Source organism: Dipodomys spectabilis, unplaced genomic scaffold, assembly GCF_019054845.1.
Source record: "Dipodomys spectabilis isolate Male_0828 unplaced genomic scaffold, ASM1905484v1 ptg000002l, whole genome shotgun sequence".
Classification (NCBI taxonomy): Eukaryota; Metazoa; Chordata; class Mammalia; order Rodentia; family Heteromyidae; genus Dipodomys; species Dipodomys spectabilis.
This window is the reverse complement of record NW_024870679.1, coordinates 2,155,611-2,171,998: the sequence shown is the minus strand read 5'-3', so window position 1 is coordinate 2,171,998 and position 16,388 is coordinate 2,155,611. Positions and strand designations below refer to the sequence as shown.

Here is a 16,388-nt window from a genome sequence, read left to right as displayed (position 1 = left end):
GACGCGCTGCCGCTCCTTCCGACCCCCCCCCCCACCCCCGACGCGCGCGCCCTTTACGGCAGTCGCGAAAGTGTCGTGAACGTGCCGCCGCCGCTTGGAGTCACCCGGGCGGCTGGACCCGGAGTTGTTATTCGTAGGTGTGCTTGTCGGAGTGCGGGTAAGGATGCTGGGGTAAAGTCTCGGGGGAGCGGAAGAGGCCCGGATGTGAAGGACGTGGAGGGGAAGGAGGGCGAGCTGGAGGCTCCGGGGAGGGCTCCTCGGCGGAGTGGTGTGTGGGGTTTCGCTGAGACGAACGCCGCCCTTCCTCATGCAGGGCGGCCTCTCGCGCCCGTGCGCGGGGCTCGGGCAGCGCCGGGGGGCGACCGACTGCCCCTTACGGGGGGCTTGGGAGACGGGGAGGTGGCAGAGCGCCTGCGCGGGCCGAAGCGGGAGTCGGGGCTGGGGGAGCGGGGACCGCGGAGCGCGGCCGGCCGGCGGCGGGCGGCGGGAGGGCTGGGCCGCCGCCCGGGCGGAACCGAGCCTGCCTGTCGGCTCTACACCCCGCGCTGCCAGCTCCACACACCGGGCAGCATCTCGGGCCGGCTGTGCCTTCTTCCCCTTTGGAATTGCCGTGGTGGTGGTGATGATGGCGGTGGTGGAGGTTTCCTGGCTGGGCCTCGCTTCTTGGTCAGCAACTTTTCTAGAAATTTCAGCTCATCCTGACCAGCGCAGACACACCAGCGCAGACACGCCAGCGAATGGGGTGTGTTTCCGCAGTATTCTTAGAAGGAGGAACGACGGGAGGCTTGCTCGGGTTTGCCAGGAGCCCCGGGGTGAATGGGATCTTCACCCTCAGCGGTGCCTTCTGCGCCTCGCAGTTTGGCCGTGTTACGTCCCGGACGTTTGGCATCGATGGCATTGCATTGTAGGCTTTGCCTTGGGAGTCTCGTAGTGCACGGTTAAATCTGTATGTGGTCAGAAGACTCAGTTCCGACGGGTATGCTCTAATCCGTGCCTGTTGAATTGACTCAAAACACAAACCACACTGGGCTAAGGCACTCGGTCCATTACCATTGACAACTATCTGTTCGTATGAAATCTCAGAGACAAGTTCTAACACTATTTTGTTGCGTATTCCACCCGTGCTGATTGAAGTTCCTTGTAGAATTTTTTCATTGCAACCAACCCTTCCTTAAAAGAAGTATATATTAGATAAATCTGCCTCGTTAGCGCTAATTACATTCTATTACATAGCAGATTCTTCTTTTGCTAGGCTTCTGTATGTTATTTAAGCTGACCAAAAGTGCTTTTGATATTCTTTTTTTTTTTTTTGAGAGTCATTCTGTGTTCATTTTCAGAAACTAGAAAAATATACAATGCCAGGCTTTTGCTGTCCCCCCCAACCCCCACCGTCCGTCCTTGCGGGGGGGGGGGGGGGGGGGGGGGGGAAAGTTATTTTTGTTTTAAGGAAGACAAGACTTCACTTTAGCAAAACACTACATTTAAGTTGTATTACACTGTAATTTTTTCTTCCAAGTTTGTGGTAAAAAGACTTTTGTATATGTAATTTGTGTGTGTGTGTTTGCACACACACACACACACACACACACACACACACACCTCCTGCACCCATAGTGGGCTGGGCAATATCACTTAGCTTTTTCACGAAAGGCTGGTGCTTTACAACAGCCATACCTCTGCTTCCAGCTTTCTCTTGCTGGCTATTGGAGATAAGGCTTTCATGAGCTTAACTGCCCCTGCTGGCTTCAAACGAGGATCTTCAGATCTCAGTTTCCTAAGGAACTAGGATTACAGGCATGAGCAAGCCACTGGTGCCTGGGTTGTAAATTTGTTTTATGTGTCACTTCCTAAACAATGCTGAACTTCATCCAGCGATTTAGTTTTGTTTCTCCCTTTCTTGGTTTTTGTCGTTGTTGTTGTTTTATAATTTTCCCCACCCATCATTCTCCTTAGTGTCAGCCATTGGTATTTTACTTTCATGGTGCTATGGAGTTGGGAAAGAGCAGGTTCCCCTGTGAGAGGCTTGTGAATATACTGCTGAATCAGTGCAGATCAAAACTTGGCACCTTAGACATGGGGGGTGGAATTCTGGAATTTCACATAACAGGTTGGATATTGTGCAAGTTTACCTTATGCTCTGCCTAGCAGTTGGGAGGAGTTGTTTGTTTTACTGGTATTTGTCCGGTGTTCTCCATGCAGAAGTCTAGCATAGGAAGGATGCTTTTATCCTCAGCTACTGTAAGTACAAATGTCTTACATGATGGGTGTTTAAGTCCCAAAATTGCATGTAGTTTCAGTGACTATTAAGTATTTGATTATATTTTTGTATCTTTGCTGAGCTTTTCACATAGATATATATTCATGCCTGTACAAGGAAGGAGGGTGCAATCTGAAGAGTAAGGTTCAAAGCCAGCCTGAGCAGGAAAGTTCCTGAGACTCTTTATTCCTAGTTAACCAGCAAAAAGTTGGAAATGGAGTTGTGTAGCTCAGGTGTTTGAGCATCAGCCTTTGAGCGACAGAACTCAGGAACAGATCCCAGGCTCTGAGTTGAAGCCCCAGGACACACACACACACACACACACGATGTTTTGTCAAACCATTAGTTCTACACACACACACACACACACACACACGATGTTTTGTCAAACCATTAGTTCTCCAAACGTTTGTTGGAAGGATGTTAGAACTTAATAAGACTTATCTCTCTCTGCCCCCCTTCCCCCACCTCCACACACAAACCTTTGGAGCTTCTGGACAGTATAAGAATGACATATCTCTGTTTTTCTGCTTCCACAAGATCTAGAACTACTAAAGTGTTCCTTAAATATAAGATGAATCATATCTGCTCATCATTCAATAAGTGTGATTACTTACATAGTGCTAAGGCTGGTATGAGACTATGGGAAAAGAACGTTAGCAAAACCAGCATGGCCTTTGCACTTGTGGAACGTACAGAGCAATGTGGGGAAAGACCAAAAAAAGAGTCTATGAACAAAACATTCAATGAGCTAAGTGCTAAAGCCAGGTTATAACAGAAGAGGGGTATTTACAGATTATAGGTGGGAAAGTTGCCAAAGTACTGTCACCAATATTTATAAAATGAACTTCAACAGGTGGCAAGAACTTTTTTTTTTAATATACTTTAAGGTACTCAGTTATTCTTACGATTTATGAAAATCTATCTTTGGTTAACAATTAGGCTGTGCTCCAGTGTTGTAGAGTTTTTATTTGTTTGTTTGCTTTGTTTTTAGTTTTTTCTCTCAAGACTGGTACTCACTACTTGAGCACTTGAGCCACAACTCCACTTCTGGGTATTTTTTTTTTCTTTTTTCTTTTTTTTGTATGTATGGTTGGGGGGGGGGGAACGGTCGAGGGTTAACTGGGACTGGTTAGCTTGAGATGAGAGTCTCAATGGACTTTTCTGCCTGGACTGGCTTCCAACCATGATATCAGAGTAGCTAGCCCCTAGTACCCAGCTCAATTTTTTTTTTGGGGGGGGAGGGGTGTTTTTTGTCTTCAAAGTGGTTTTTTGTCTTCAAAGATTTCAGGTCGCTCAATGTAAAATGTGCACTCCAAACTATTTTCTGACTCATTAACTTATTTTTCTTATAGTGCCCATCACACTGTGTAATGTTATTGCTTATTTGCCAGTTTTTAGCCATGGGGAAGCTAAAAACGTATCTGTCTGGTTCATTATAGTCAAATATTACTTGAATGTATTGGAACTTGGAACCATTTTTCCATAAAAACTATTTTCAGCAGGGTGCTGGTGGCTTACACCTGTAATCCTAACTACTCAGGAGCCTCAGATCTGAGGATTTTTAGTTTCTATACTGTAGAAATAAAGCACATTTTTCTGCTGCTTACCCCTTTGGGCATAGGTCTGGCACCATATAAAAGTTTTAAGCAGAGCCAGGTGCTGGTGGAGGCTAAAATCTGAAGATTGCAGTTCAAAGCTAGCTTGGCAAGGAAAGTCTGTGAGACTCAGGTGTGGCTCAAGTGGGAAGGCACCAGCCTTGAACAAGAAAGCCAAGTGAAAGTGAGAGGCTTTTTATTCAGGCCCCAGGCCTGGCATGCACCTCACACATATACGCAACCTTAAGTGGTTAAGTAATGTTTGTAATATTTGTACTACCTTTTCATATTTCCATTCTAACATCCTCGTGTTCCCTTTCTGTCCTGATCTTCCTGTTGTATCTATTGTAACATCCAGAAGGTCCTGTTTTTTTTCTGAGATGGCTTACATGACAATAGACGTGTTTGTTGTATCTATTGTAACATCCAGAAGGTCCTGTTTTTTTCTGAGATGGCTTGCATAACAATAGACGTGTTGAGAGTGTAAATGGACCTGTGTTAGTGACTGTTGCCAGTGACCTACCCACCTATTTATTGCAGTGTTTAAAATACCTGTCTAGGGCTATGTGTGTCTGAATTTATATTTCCAATATTGTTGCTAATAACTCACAGAGACTAAGTTTCCAAATTAAAATGTTGTCAAGAAAAATCTTAAAAAAAAAAAAAACTCATTGCCTCTTTTTATGTTTTTTTTTTTGGGGGGGGGGGGATTAGTTGTTTTTTGTTTTTTGCTTGGAGCTTGAACTCAGAGCCTGGGCACTGTCCCTTATTTTCTTTTTTCCTCAAGGCTAGCACTCCCCCACTTGAGATGCAGCACCACTTTCAGCTTTTTCTGTTTATGTGGTTCTAAGGAATCGAACCCAGGGTTTCATGCAGGCTAGGCAAGCACTAAGCCACATTCCCAGCCCCATCTTTTTATGTTGGATATATAAAAGTTAGATGTGGAAAGGCTTCCCAAGAGTAGGTTTTTTTCTAAGTGAGAAATAAAAGGTTAAAAGAAATCTAGGTCATGAGGGGGAAACTCAGAAGGAAAGTATCAGTTTGTAAACCATTCCTGCCAAATATTTGCACTTAAAACCACTCAGATCAGTTGCTTCAGACTGTTCAGTGCCAAGAGCAAGTTAACACCCCATTTTTTAATAATAGAAGGATAAAAGTTTAAACAATAAAATACAAGTGGAATTGACTAAACTTTTTTTTCCTCGGAGAAGTATCATATAAGCTAATTAGAGCTTACTAAATATGAAAATGCATTGTTTTACTTCATAAAGTTTGACTATTATAAAGCTAGTGTTTTGGTGATTACCAGCCTGTCATTTGATCTAAAGTGATACCATTCACTAGTTGTTTTACAATGTAGAAATATTACTTAAAGGGCCAGTAAGGTGGCTCAGTGGTAGAGCGCTTGCCTTGCATGCATGAAGCCCTGGGTTCGATTCCTCAGCACCACATAAGCAAAAAGAAAGCCGGAAGTGGAGCTGTGGCTAGAGTGGTAGAGCGCTAGCCTTGAGCTGAAGAGCTGAGGGACAGCACCCAGGCTCAGAGTTCAGGCCCCACGACCGGACCCAAAAAAAAAAAAGAAATATTACTTAAAAAACAGGTTTAGGACTTGGGGTGTGATGCAGTATAGCTAGAGCACTTGCCTAGAAAGCTGAGTTTAATCTCCAGTTTCAAAAAAATAGCATGTCAAATTAAGACCTTTTATACAGATTAGTAAATAAATGAAAAGAAAATGATTATAAATAAAACATTTTTAAAGAATTAATGAGTACTTTTGTGTGTGAGACACAACACTTTTGTGAGCAAAGGTTAAAAATTTAAATATTCGTTTATTTTAGAGGACCTCAATAGCTTAAATTGTGTCGTTGATTATTCTTTTGGGATTTTTGAAATTCTACTTCAAGTTATTTGGATTATGAGACTACAATGACTACTTTTTGAACCAGATGTTGAGAAAGATGATTGGCAAAGGTTTTGGATACCACCTCGGGTCATTAGTGACATGAAAATCTTGGAACTGAATATTTATGAGGGTGTAGAGGGAAAGTCATGGTCTGCATATGACGCCAACATTGTATCCTCATGTGCAGTCTAGACATGCCTAGGTGTCTCCTCTGGTGGTGCCACCACCTCTCCCCCAACTTCACTAGCCCTTGGCCCTTTAGCCAGTATCAATAAGGTAACAGCTACCAGTCTGTGAACCACTCTACAAGAATAAGCTAGATCTTACCACAGGAAAAATAACAGACAACAGTCATGTTTTGATACTAGATCCTCTATTAAGATGTCTTAGACCCTGCACCACATTCTTTAGTCACATAGTATACCATTTCTGGTAGTTTCCTATTGCTTTCTGGATAGTTTTCAACTAGAATATCAAATACCTTTCTCTTAGTTTAATGCCACTACCCTTTCAGTTCTATTAAGATTAATCTTTTTTTTCCCCTTCTAATCTTAGTGTTTCTGTTCCTCCTCCTACTCAATAACTATGAGTTTCCCACAGGGCTCTTTATCTTTTCCTTTTCTCTCCATAGTTAATACCTTCAAGAACCTTTCTACTTTATAGTCTTTATCTAGAGTTTAGCTCTAAGTAGTGATTTGAAATTTAATCTTTTGCTCAGACTTTAGTCTTTTGAACTTGTAGAGACTAGGCGTGCTGGAATAGACCTATAGTACCAACTGTTGTGAGGCTGAGGCAGGCAGACTGCTTGAGTCCATCTGCTCTAAGACTGTCCTGGGGAACACAGCAAGACACTATCTCTTTGAAAATTTTTATTGTTACTATTGAGGAGTTGTACAGCAGGGTTACAATTCCATAAGTCAGGTGATGAGTACAGTTTTTCTTAGACAATGCCACTCCTGCGCCCAGGCCCAGAGTTCAGGCCCCATGACTGGACCCCCCCTCCAAAAAAAAAAAAAAAAAAGACAATGCCACTCCTTCCTTCCTTCACTTTTTTTCCCCCATCCCTGCCCATAAATTGCGTATTTTTTATATGGTGTATATTGAATGCTATGACATTTGTTCACTCTTCCTAAAAGGAGGGAGGATGGGGTGCTGGATGGAGTATAAGCTCAGTGGCACATGGCCAGCATATGGCTAGCCCTAGATTTGCTCCCCAACACTGAGGAAAAAGACAATAAGCATTCTTTTTTATAATTGGGTGCAGGGAGCCTGAATCAAGTGCCTAAAGTACTGCCTAGCAATTATGAGGCCCTTGGTTCAAACACCAGTACTACTAAGTAAATAAAAGTTGAATATTTGGCTTCTTCCCCACACTTTTTTCCAGTTCCTCTTTTGCCCTGTATCCCAAAAGCCCAAAACGTAACAAACTTCTTAACTTTCCCTTTGACAGAAGTGCAAGAATTGCTGTTCATTGATTTTTCTTCTTACACTGAATTCTAAGAATTATCTGCTAATTCTTTTAAATAGAAATTACCCATAAACTTGACTGTCTTTCATATTTCCATTTTTGCCACCCTAGGATAGGCTCTCACCAGTTAAAACCATTGAGATATGTTAATTTTTAGTAGTTCTCGCTACTCTCCATTCTGAATTATGTATATATAGCAGCTCTACTAATCTTGAAAGTACTATATTAATTTTCTTACTCTGCTTAATTACTGATAATCATATTATGTCTAATCTTTTCTAAATCAAATGTAAGTTCTTCAGATATTAAACTCAAAAGTCCTCCAACAAAAGCTAACAACCAATTTGCTTGTGTTATTTTGGTTTTTTAATTTTTATTTTATTGTAATGATTTTGTACAGAGGGGTTATGGTTACATAAGTAAGGTAATGAGTACATTTCTTGTCAAGCATTGTTGCTCATGTTTTCTTACTACTACTTTAGTTTGTCAGGTAACCAACCGCCTATACACACACACACACACACGCACGCACGCACGCACGCACGCACACGCACGCACGCACGCACGCATGCAGGCATGCACAGTACTGTTTCTTAATTTTCTTTTTTGTTATTTTCCCCACCTTAATACCATCCATATCCTTTCCATCAATAAAATTTTTTAAATTTAGCTTGAATAGAAACCTTGTGTTTCTGTTTCACTTATTAGCTATGAATTGGACAAGTTAATTAGTCTCACTTTGTCTTAGTTTATTTTACTGTACAAAATGAGAGTAATAAATAGTTCCTACCTTCTATAGTTGTGGGGATTGAGTTACATATTAAGAAGTACTTAGATTGGAATGTAATGAAAGTGTTCAGTAAACAGCTTTTATGAAATAATACTAAGTTGCTAGACTTGGGGCTTGAGTTTCCATGCAAATGAAGTATTTGTAACATTATACAACTAAAGGAGTAGGGAATAGAAAGAGTATGAGCTGCAAAGTCAGCTACACTATGAAGTAACAAGAAGCACTTGTCTATTAAAGTCCCTCAGTAGCCAGGCATCAGTGGCTCATATCTGTAATCCTAGCTACTCCAAGGCTGAGATCTAAGGATCACAGTTCAAAGCCAGCCAACAGGAAAAGTCTGTGAGACTCTTCTCTCCAATAAACCACTCACAAAACCAGAGGTGGCACTGTGGCTCAAGTGGTAGAGCACTCACCTTGAGCTGAAGAGCTGAGGTGCAGCACCCAGGCCCAGAGTTCAAGCCCCACAACCAATAGAAGAAAAAAGAAAGTCCCTCAGTAGTTTCCTCTTAAAGATAAGGTCTTAAACTTTCAATAAGAACTAGAACCAAGATCATCAGGTCCCTAGTTTTCTCGCTCCTGTTTTATATTATTCTTTTAGGATGACTTTAAATTTTTATCTTGTTTGGTTATATTAGAAGTATTAGACAAACATCTCTCTCTCTCTTTTTGTTGTTTTGTTTTCCAGATACATTGCTGTGAAAAGCTACAAAATCAGATAAATTGCTGTCTCCAAATAAAAGAAAACCAAGATCCATGAGTGGGCACCGGTCAACAAGGAAACGATGTGGAGATTCTCACCCGGAGTCCCCTGTGGGCTTGGGGCATATGAGTACTACAGGTTGTGTATTAAATAAGTTGTTTCAGTTACCTACACCACCATTGTCAAGACACCAACTAAAGCGACTAGAAGAACACAGATATCAGAGTGCTGGACGATCCTTGCTTGAGCCCTTAATGCAAGGTTATTGGGAATGGTTAGTTGGAAGAGTTCCCTCGTGGATTGCTCCAAATCTCATCACCATCATTGGACTATCAATAAACATCTGCACAACTATTTTATTAGTCTTCTATTGCCCTACAGCTACTGAACAGGTAAGAGGGATTTCTTATCAACAGATGACATTTTTTATATACCAGAAACATGGTCATTAGTGTTCTTATGTCATCATAACTAAAGATATGTCAGTCATTTGTTATAAGTATAACCTATTTTATATACTTAATATAATAAAGGTTTTTGGGGGTTTTTTCCCCAGTTCTGGGTCTTGAACCCAGGGCCTAGGCCTGTCCCTGAGCCTCTCTGTGCTCAAGACTAGTACTCTACCACTTGAACCACGGTGCCACTTCTGGCTTTTTCTTTATATAATACTGAGGAACGAACTCAGGGCTTCATGTATGTTAGGCCAGCACTCTACCACTAAGCCACATTCCCAGACCTATACAACAAACTTTACATACTGCTTCATATTAGAACCAGAAAGAGACAAGTGCTGGTATCTCATGCCTGTAATACTAGTTGCTCAAAAGGCTAGGACCTAAATGATCAAAATTTAAAGCCAACTTGGACAGAAAAGTCCCAGGAGACTCCATAATAACCAGAAAAATCTGGGCTAGAAGTATGGTTCAAGTGACAGTCCCCAGCTATAAGTAAGCAAGCAAGCAAAAGAGCTCAAAACCTAGATGTTGAAGCCCTAATGCTGGCTGGCGATATAGATAGATAGATAGATAGATAGATAGATAGATAGATAGATAGATAGATAGATAGATAGATAGATAGATAGATAGATTGATTTAGATATACACGCACACACACACTTTGTCCCATGTTAGCATGAAGCACATGTGAAATCTCAATACTTTTCATAAAAGAATTTTTTTTTGGAGGGGGGGGTCCGGTTGAGGGGCCTGAACTTTGGGCCTAGGCGCTGTCCCTCAGCTCTTCAGCTCAAGGCTAGCGCTCTACCACTTGAGCCACACGCCACTTCTGCCTTTTTTCTTTTTGCTTATGTGGTGCTGAGGAATTGAACCCAGGGCCTCAGGCATGCAAGGCAAGCGCTCTACCACTGAGCCACCTTCCCAGCCCTCATAAAAGAATTTAAGTAAGTCTTAACAAAGTTTAAAATGATCAGAGAGAAAAATCTCTGGTATGTAAGATGGCATGACTATAAAGCAGGCTAATCAAAGCTTTTCTGAGCCTCAATATACTGAAATCCTAGCACTTGGGAGGCTGAGGCAGGAGGATCACAAATTTTAGACAAGCATTGGATATACAGCAAGGCATTATGTCAAAAAAAAAGTCTTCTTTTATTACAGTGAGAATTGTTGAATTTTTTTTCTTGTAAACATGTCTGGCTGGTAAACGTTGGTATGTCACTCTTATTCTAAAAAGGTATAAGTAAGGAAAAGTCAAGGTGATACTTTTCTGTTCCATATCTTGCTCTGGCTGCCATTAAGAAAGGAAATGTGGTATTGCTTACAAAGACTCTTTGCTGATCCTTGCCTCTAATCTGTTCTTTTTGTTTTTTTGTTTTTTTGTTTTTTTTTTGTGGGTGTGGGGCTTGAACTCTGGGCCTGGGCACTGTCCTTGAGGGCTTTAGCTCAGGCTAGCACTCTACCACTTGAGCCATAGTGCCACTTCCAGTTTTCTGGTAGTTAATTGAAGATAAGACTCTCAGACTTTTCCTGCCTAGGCTGGCTTTGAACTGTGATCCTCAGATCTCAGGCTCCTGAGTAGCTAGGATTACAGGTGTGAGCAACCAGCACTCAGCTTTTATCTTCTATTTTTGTTTGTACCTGCTGCTTGAGATTGGAGCTGAAACTCTTCATGAGAATGAGTAAATTTGGTTTTATGATTTCTTTATCAAATGGCAAACCAAGCCTATAATCATAGGCTGTAATTGAGAGGCTGAGGCAGGAGGGTCAAGGCTCAAAGGCCAGCATAGGGTGCATAGTAAGACCCTGTCTTAGTTGTTTGTTTTTTGTTTTGTTAAGGTAAACCAAGGTATGAATGAGATAAAAGAGAATCAGAAAGATTTATTCTGTGCATATTAATCAGAAAGTTCCATCGCAGGTAATCCTGAACCAGCAAAAGTTGATCTGCAACTTTGAAATCTTTAGATGTCAAACACTCTGTGCTATATGAAATCATAATAGCCACAAGCTTAAGTAACCTTAAATAGGTTTTCTTTATTAAAGTAACCTTTCTAGTGCTTTGTTCTTTGAGATACAATTACCATCATCTAACTTTCTTTTCCTTGTATTAATCATTTGCTTTTTGTCTCCATCTGTATCTCCTGAAGCGACTGACTAATGAAGGTCATAGTTACTATAAAATACGTGATTTTGCCGGGTGCCGGTAGCTCACGCCAATGATCCTAGCTACTCAGGAGGCTGAGATCTGAGGATCCCAGATGCTTATTTCCTTCCATAAACTTTGAATATTTTTATTTTGATTCCTCTTTTGCTATGCAAATATAGTTCATATAGATTTTATAAATATATTTCTGATTTCCTCTCATTTCTTCTTTTCTTTTTAAAATGTCTTACTAGAAATATATATGTATACATATATATATCACAGTTGAGTCTGAAATTATTTTAATTCCTCTTTTACTGTGCAGCCTCCCAGACACTGGAATTATAGACGTGTGTCACCATGTCTAGCTGCTTATAACTATCTTATTGTACCTTAAAAAAAACACAAAAACCAGGAGCCCGGGTATGGCAGTTCCAGAACTTTGAGACTGAAGCAGGAGGATCCGAAGTTAAAGGCCACCTGAATTATGCAGAAAAACCTTTTCTTAAAGAAGAAAAAAATCCACAGTAATAACAACAACAAAATCCACTATGGGCTTGTATTATCTTATCACATGTCCTTTGGACTGTTTTACATGTGGTTGCCTAAGGCCTGTACTACTTCCAGAAGAATTTGGTCTAGTATCCACATGTCATTGTAGATGTAGTATAACATCTGGGAAATCAGTTGTTTGCAATGGAAGCCTTCCAGTAGTCTTACCTCAACTAGATTTAGGATGAGAACCTGGGAGCGAGAACTGATTCAAAGATAGCTTGGCCACTGATCTCGTTTATTCTACATCCTAGTATAAGTCAGGTAATTATGTTCCCACTGTTGTTAAGTGACTTGAAATTACTAAAGTAACACACGAATTAGCTAAACTGTTGAGGAGACTTCCAGAACGGGAAATGTTGTGGTCAAGGGGACCTTTTCGGAATTGTTCCTGGGAAATGAGCCAGTGTTTGGTCCTCTTCAAAGAAAGGATATGTCCTACACAGGATATGCCTGCATGCATTTATAGCTGAGTAGTAGAAAAACTTGCTAGGCCCAGAATAGAATGCATTAAAATAAGTGATGATGGGATGGGTGTGTGGCTCAAGTGGTAGAGCACCTTCTTAGCAAGCACAGGCCCTCATCCCACTCCACTTCTACCCTTCCATAAATGATAATGGCTAGCTTCCATTGTAAGTCTTATTATCTATATGATCTTCAGGAAGGTGTACAAATTCTCTAAGTTGTATTTTATCTTTCCAGATTTTATTGTGTGGTATTATGAGAATTAAGTAGGACCAAGCATTCAAAATACCTAGCATAGAATGCTCTGTAAATCATAGATGGTTATTTATCAAATAAGATTAATCTTACACCATGTTCTTTCACATAGCCTCCACCCTTTCCCAATTTTCTCCAGTAATATATAACATAGAGAACCACAGATTCATCTAACTCATTATTGAGGATTTTACATTTTTTTCTTTTGTGAGCATTTTGTACCTCAAAGGTTCCCTGAACTTAACACTCAAGAAAATTTCCATTCACTATAGTCGCAATTCCTGTGACCCTTTACCAGTAGTGATCATTAGTTTCATGTACATACATGCTTACTTTCATATACATGCATATTTTAATATTGCAATTTTTTTTAATGATTCAGAGTTTCAGATACCATTCTTGCTAATAGAAAGCAAGGGCAACAGCAACATTTTAATGACTTGTTTTTCATTAGAAAAAGCAAACTAGCACTAAAGAAAATGTGTTAATCCTTATTTTTCAGATTCCGAAGATAGAATTGTAGACTTATCTTTTCATGTGGAGTACCAAAATATCCTCTTAATAGGTTAAGTTTTAATACCGGTAACTAATTTGGGTTATGTTTTGTAGCTCGATGTATGTTAATATGTTACACTTACAACATAAAACAAATAAAGGAAGTAGATGTTATCTATTTTATACATAGGAAAACCAGAACTGAGTGATGCAATTACCAATAAGAGTTTTGTTGATTTTATCAGTTCTTACAAGAGCTTCTAAGTTTAGATGCTTACTTGTTTCTGTTTTTATATTGCTAACTTTAATGCTTTGGTTTAACTCACTGTAAAACAACTTGTTAGGCCTTTTTTAACATAGAAAATTAAGATATGGGGCTGGGAAGGTGGCTCAGTGGTAGAGCACTTGCCTTGCATGCTCGAGGCCCTGGGTTCGATTCCTCAGCACCACATAAGAAAAAAGCCGGAAGTGGCGCTGTGGCTCAAGTGGTAGAGTGCTAGCCTTGAGCTGAAGAGCTGAGGGACAGTGCCCAGGCCCAGAGTTCAGGCCCCATGACCAGACCCCAAAAAAAATAAAAGAAAATTAAGATGTAACACAGCCTATACTCTCAGTCAGAGGGAATGGAATAAATAAAATAGAAAAACTCAAACAAAAATATATAAAACGGGCTGGGAAGGTGGCTCAGTGGTAGAGCACTTGCCTTGCATGCATGAGGCCCTGGGTTTGATTCCTCAGCACCACATAAGCAAAAAGAAAAAGCCACAAGTGGCGCTGTGGCTCAAGTGGTAGAGCGCTAGCCTTGAGCTGAAGAGCTGGGGGACAGCGCCCAAGCCCAGAGTTCAGGCCCCACAACCGGACCCAAAAAAAAAAAAAGAAAAATATATATAAAAAACAAAAACTAAAATTCTTTTACTTGTCTTCCTACCTTTTCCCTCAATCCCTTCTAAACGTAATACTTAATTAATTTCTTCATATGTTCTTGGCCGGGGGGAGGCCGGGGCGAGGGGGCGAGGGGGCAAAGAGGGGCAGGGGTGGAGGTAGGGGAACCTTTCCTGCTAGCATTGGGTGTATATTTGTGAATTAGGTGAATCCCAAGTCTGTTTCTAGAGCTCAGCAAAACTGTGTTCCAAATTTTTCATATAATTTACTCACATTAGAATACCTCTCCCAAGACTGCAAACCGATTTTCTTCCAAACCCATATATATCTACATTAGTGATGTTCTTTCACTCAGTGTATTTTACAGGCTCTTAATTTAGATGAGGCCATCCTTATTGTTGTACTGGTATTTGTGCTCACTGCTTATGCTTTCTAGGCAGGTGCTGACCACTTGAGCCATGCCCCTAGTAAGACCGTATTTCTTTTAAACATACCTCTGAGAGTAGTAAAACAATAGAAACAGGAAGAAGGATATAAATACTAAGTGTCATGTATTTACAGTAAAAAAGGAAAATGAAGGTGAAAACTGTAGTCCTTTTTACATATATAATTATTATTTTGCCATTTTCTGAGATTGTGTGTATACTAATAGATGAAGTTATCTATGTTGTCATAGTAATTCTTGCCCATTAAATTCCTAAATTTAATCTCTCAGAAGGACCTCGCTTTTTCAGTTCTCAAAGGCAGAGCTATGTCTGCATGTTACACTATAGTAACAATAGCTCCATGTAACTATTTGGAAGGTGTCCAGTGTAACTAAAGAACTGACTTATTTTTATTAATTTAAACTAAAATAGTTGCACGTGGCTAGAGACTACTGTCTAGGACAGTACAATCCTAGAGGTATTAGATCCTTTAGGAGCAAGAAATAGAAAACCTAAAGTCCAGAAGGAGTACTTAGTCACACAAGAGTATTTGCCCATTTCATTGTACTTATTGAACCACCATTATCATTTTCAGGGTTTGTAACTCTAGCTTAATATACTATGATTGTTAAATGTTTAAGAAATATTTAAGAGATCATAGCTGAGTTCTAAACAGATTTTTTACAAAGAAAATGCTAAATATTATTTGAAGCCCTGTGTTAATACAGTATACCCTGAAACCAATACCTGAGAAAATGTCTTTGACTATAATAAAAATTGTCGCCAGGTACCCGTAGTTCACATCTGTAATCCTAGCTACTGAGGAGGCTGAGATCTGAGGATCACAGTTCAAAGCCAGCCCAGGCAAGAAAGTCCGTGAGATTCTTATCTCCAATAAATAGTCAGAAAACAGGAAGTGGCTCTGTGGCTCAAGTGGTAGAGAATTAGCCTTGAGCTGAAGAGCTGAGAGACAGGACCTAGGCCCAGAGTTCAAGCCTCATGACCAACAACAACAACAAAAAATATTGCCATGACCTTGGTAGGAAAATAGTGAAAAGTGATTTTTAAAAATCTACTTTTGGGGGCTGGGAAGGTGGCTCAGTGGTAGAGTGCTTGCCTTGCCTGCATGAGGCCCTGGGTTTGATTCCTCAGCACCACATAAGCAGAAGAAGCCGGAAGTGATGCTGTGGCTCAAGTGGTAGAGCACTAGCCTTGAGCTGAAGAGCTGAGGGACAGTGCCCAGTCCCAGAGACTTTTTAACTATTAAGGATGATAACCCAAGTAAGAACTCTCTTTTAAAATATAACATTCTGGCCGGTGCCAGTGGCTCATGCCTGTAATCCTAGCTACTCAGGAGGCTGAGAGCTGAGGATCGCAGTTCAAAGCCAGCCCAGGCAGGAAAGTGAGATTCTTATCTCCAGTTAACTACCAGAAAACCAGAAGTAACACTGTGGCTCAAGTGGTAGGGCACTCACCTTGAGCTGAAAAGCTCAGCAACAAGTTCAAGCCCCATGACCAACCAAAATATATATAAATAAAACATTCAAATTCAATAACAGAAGTTCATTTTCTTGACAATGCAACATATTTAATAAACAAAGCTCTATACTAGATCATCATTTCCCTAGTGTTATTCTGTGAAGCATATTTAAAAATAATATTGGTGAGTACTGGTGGCTCATGCCTGTAATTCTAGCTACTCAGAAGGCTGAGATCTGAAAATCGTGGTTCAAAACCAGCCAAGCAAGAAAGGCTATGAAATTCTCATCTCCAATTAACCACCAAAAAATTCCAGATGTAGAGCTATGGCTCAAGTAGTGGAGCACTACCCTTAAGCACAAAAGTTTAAGGACAGCACCCAGACTCTGAGGTCGAACCCCAGGACCTCCACAAAATATAAAGTAAAAATAATTTACCTACTCAAGTAAATGTGGAAAATGTCAGTATATTGTTTCCCTTCTTTGAATATTCATAGTATGTTTAGCATTGTAAAGGGCTAGAACTCC

At 40.6% G+C, this 16,388-nt stretch overlaps 1 protein-coding gene across 3 annotated transcripts in view; it reads left to right on the top strand.

The window, feature by feature from the left end:
* Window positions 1–72: 72 nt before the first annotated feature.
* Cept1 (choline/ethanolamine phosphotransferase 1) overlaps window positions 73–16,388 on the top strand; it is a 47,338-nt gene continuing 31,022 nt past the window's right edge. Inside the window, exons 1-3 of one of the 3 annotated variants that reach the window (XM_042674219.1) lie at window positions 78–157; window positions 8,203–8,209; window positions 8,702–9,108. In XM_042674219.1, coding sequence (XP_042530153.1) covers window positions 8,770–9,108 — 339 coding nt within the window. In that variant the 5' untranslated portion in view covers window positions 78–157; window positions 8,203–8,209; window positions 8,702–8,769. Of the gene's footprint in view, window positions 158–8,202; window positions 8,210–8,701; window positions 9,109–16,388 lie in introns of all 3 variants that reach the window. The other 2 variants (XM_042674218.1, XM_042674217.1) reach the window with 2 other exon arrangements.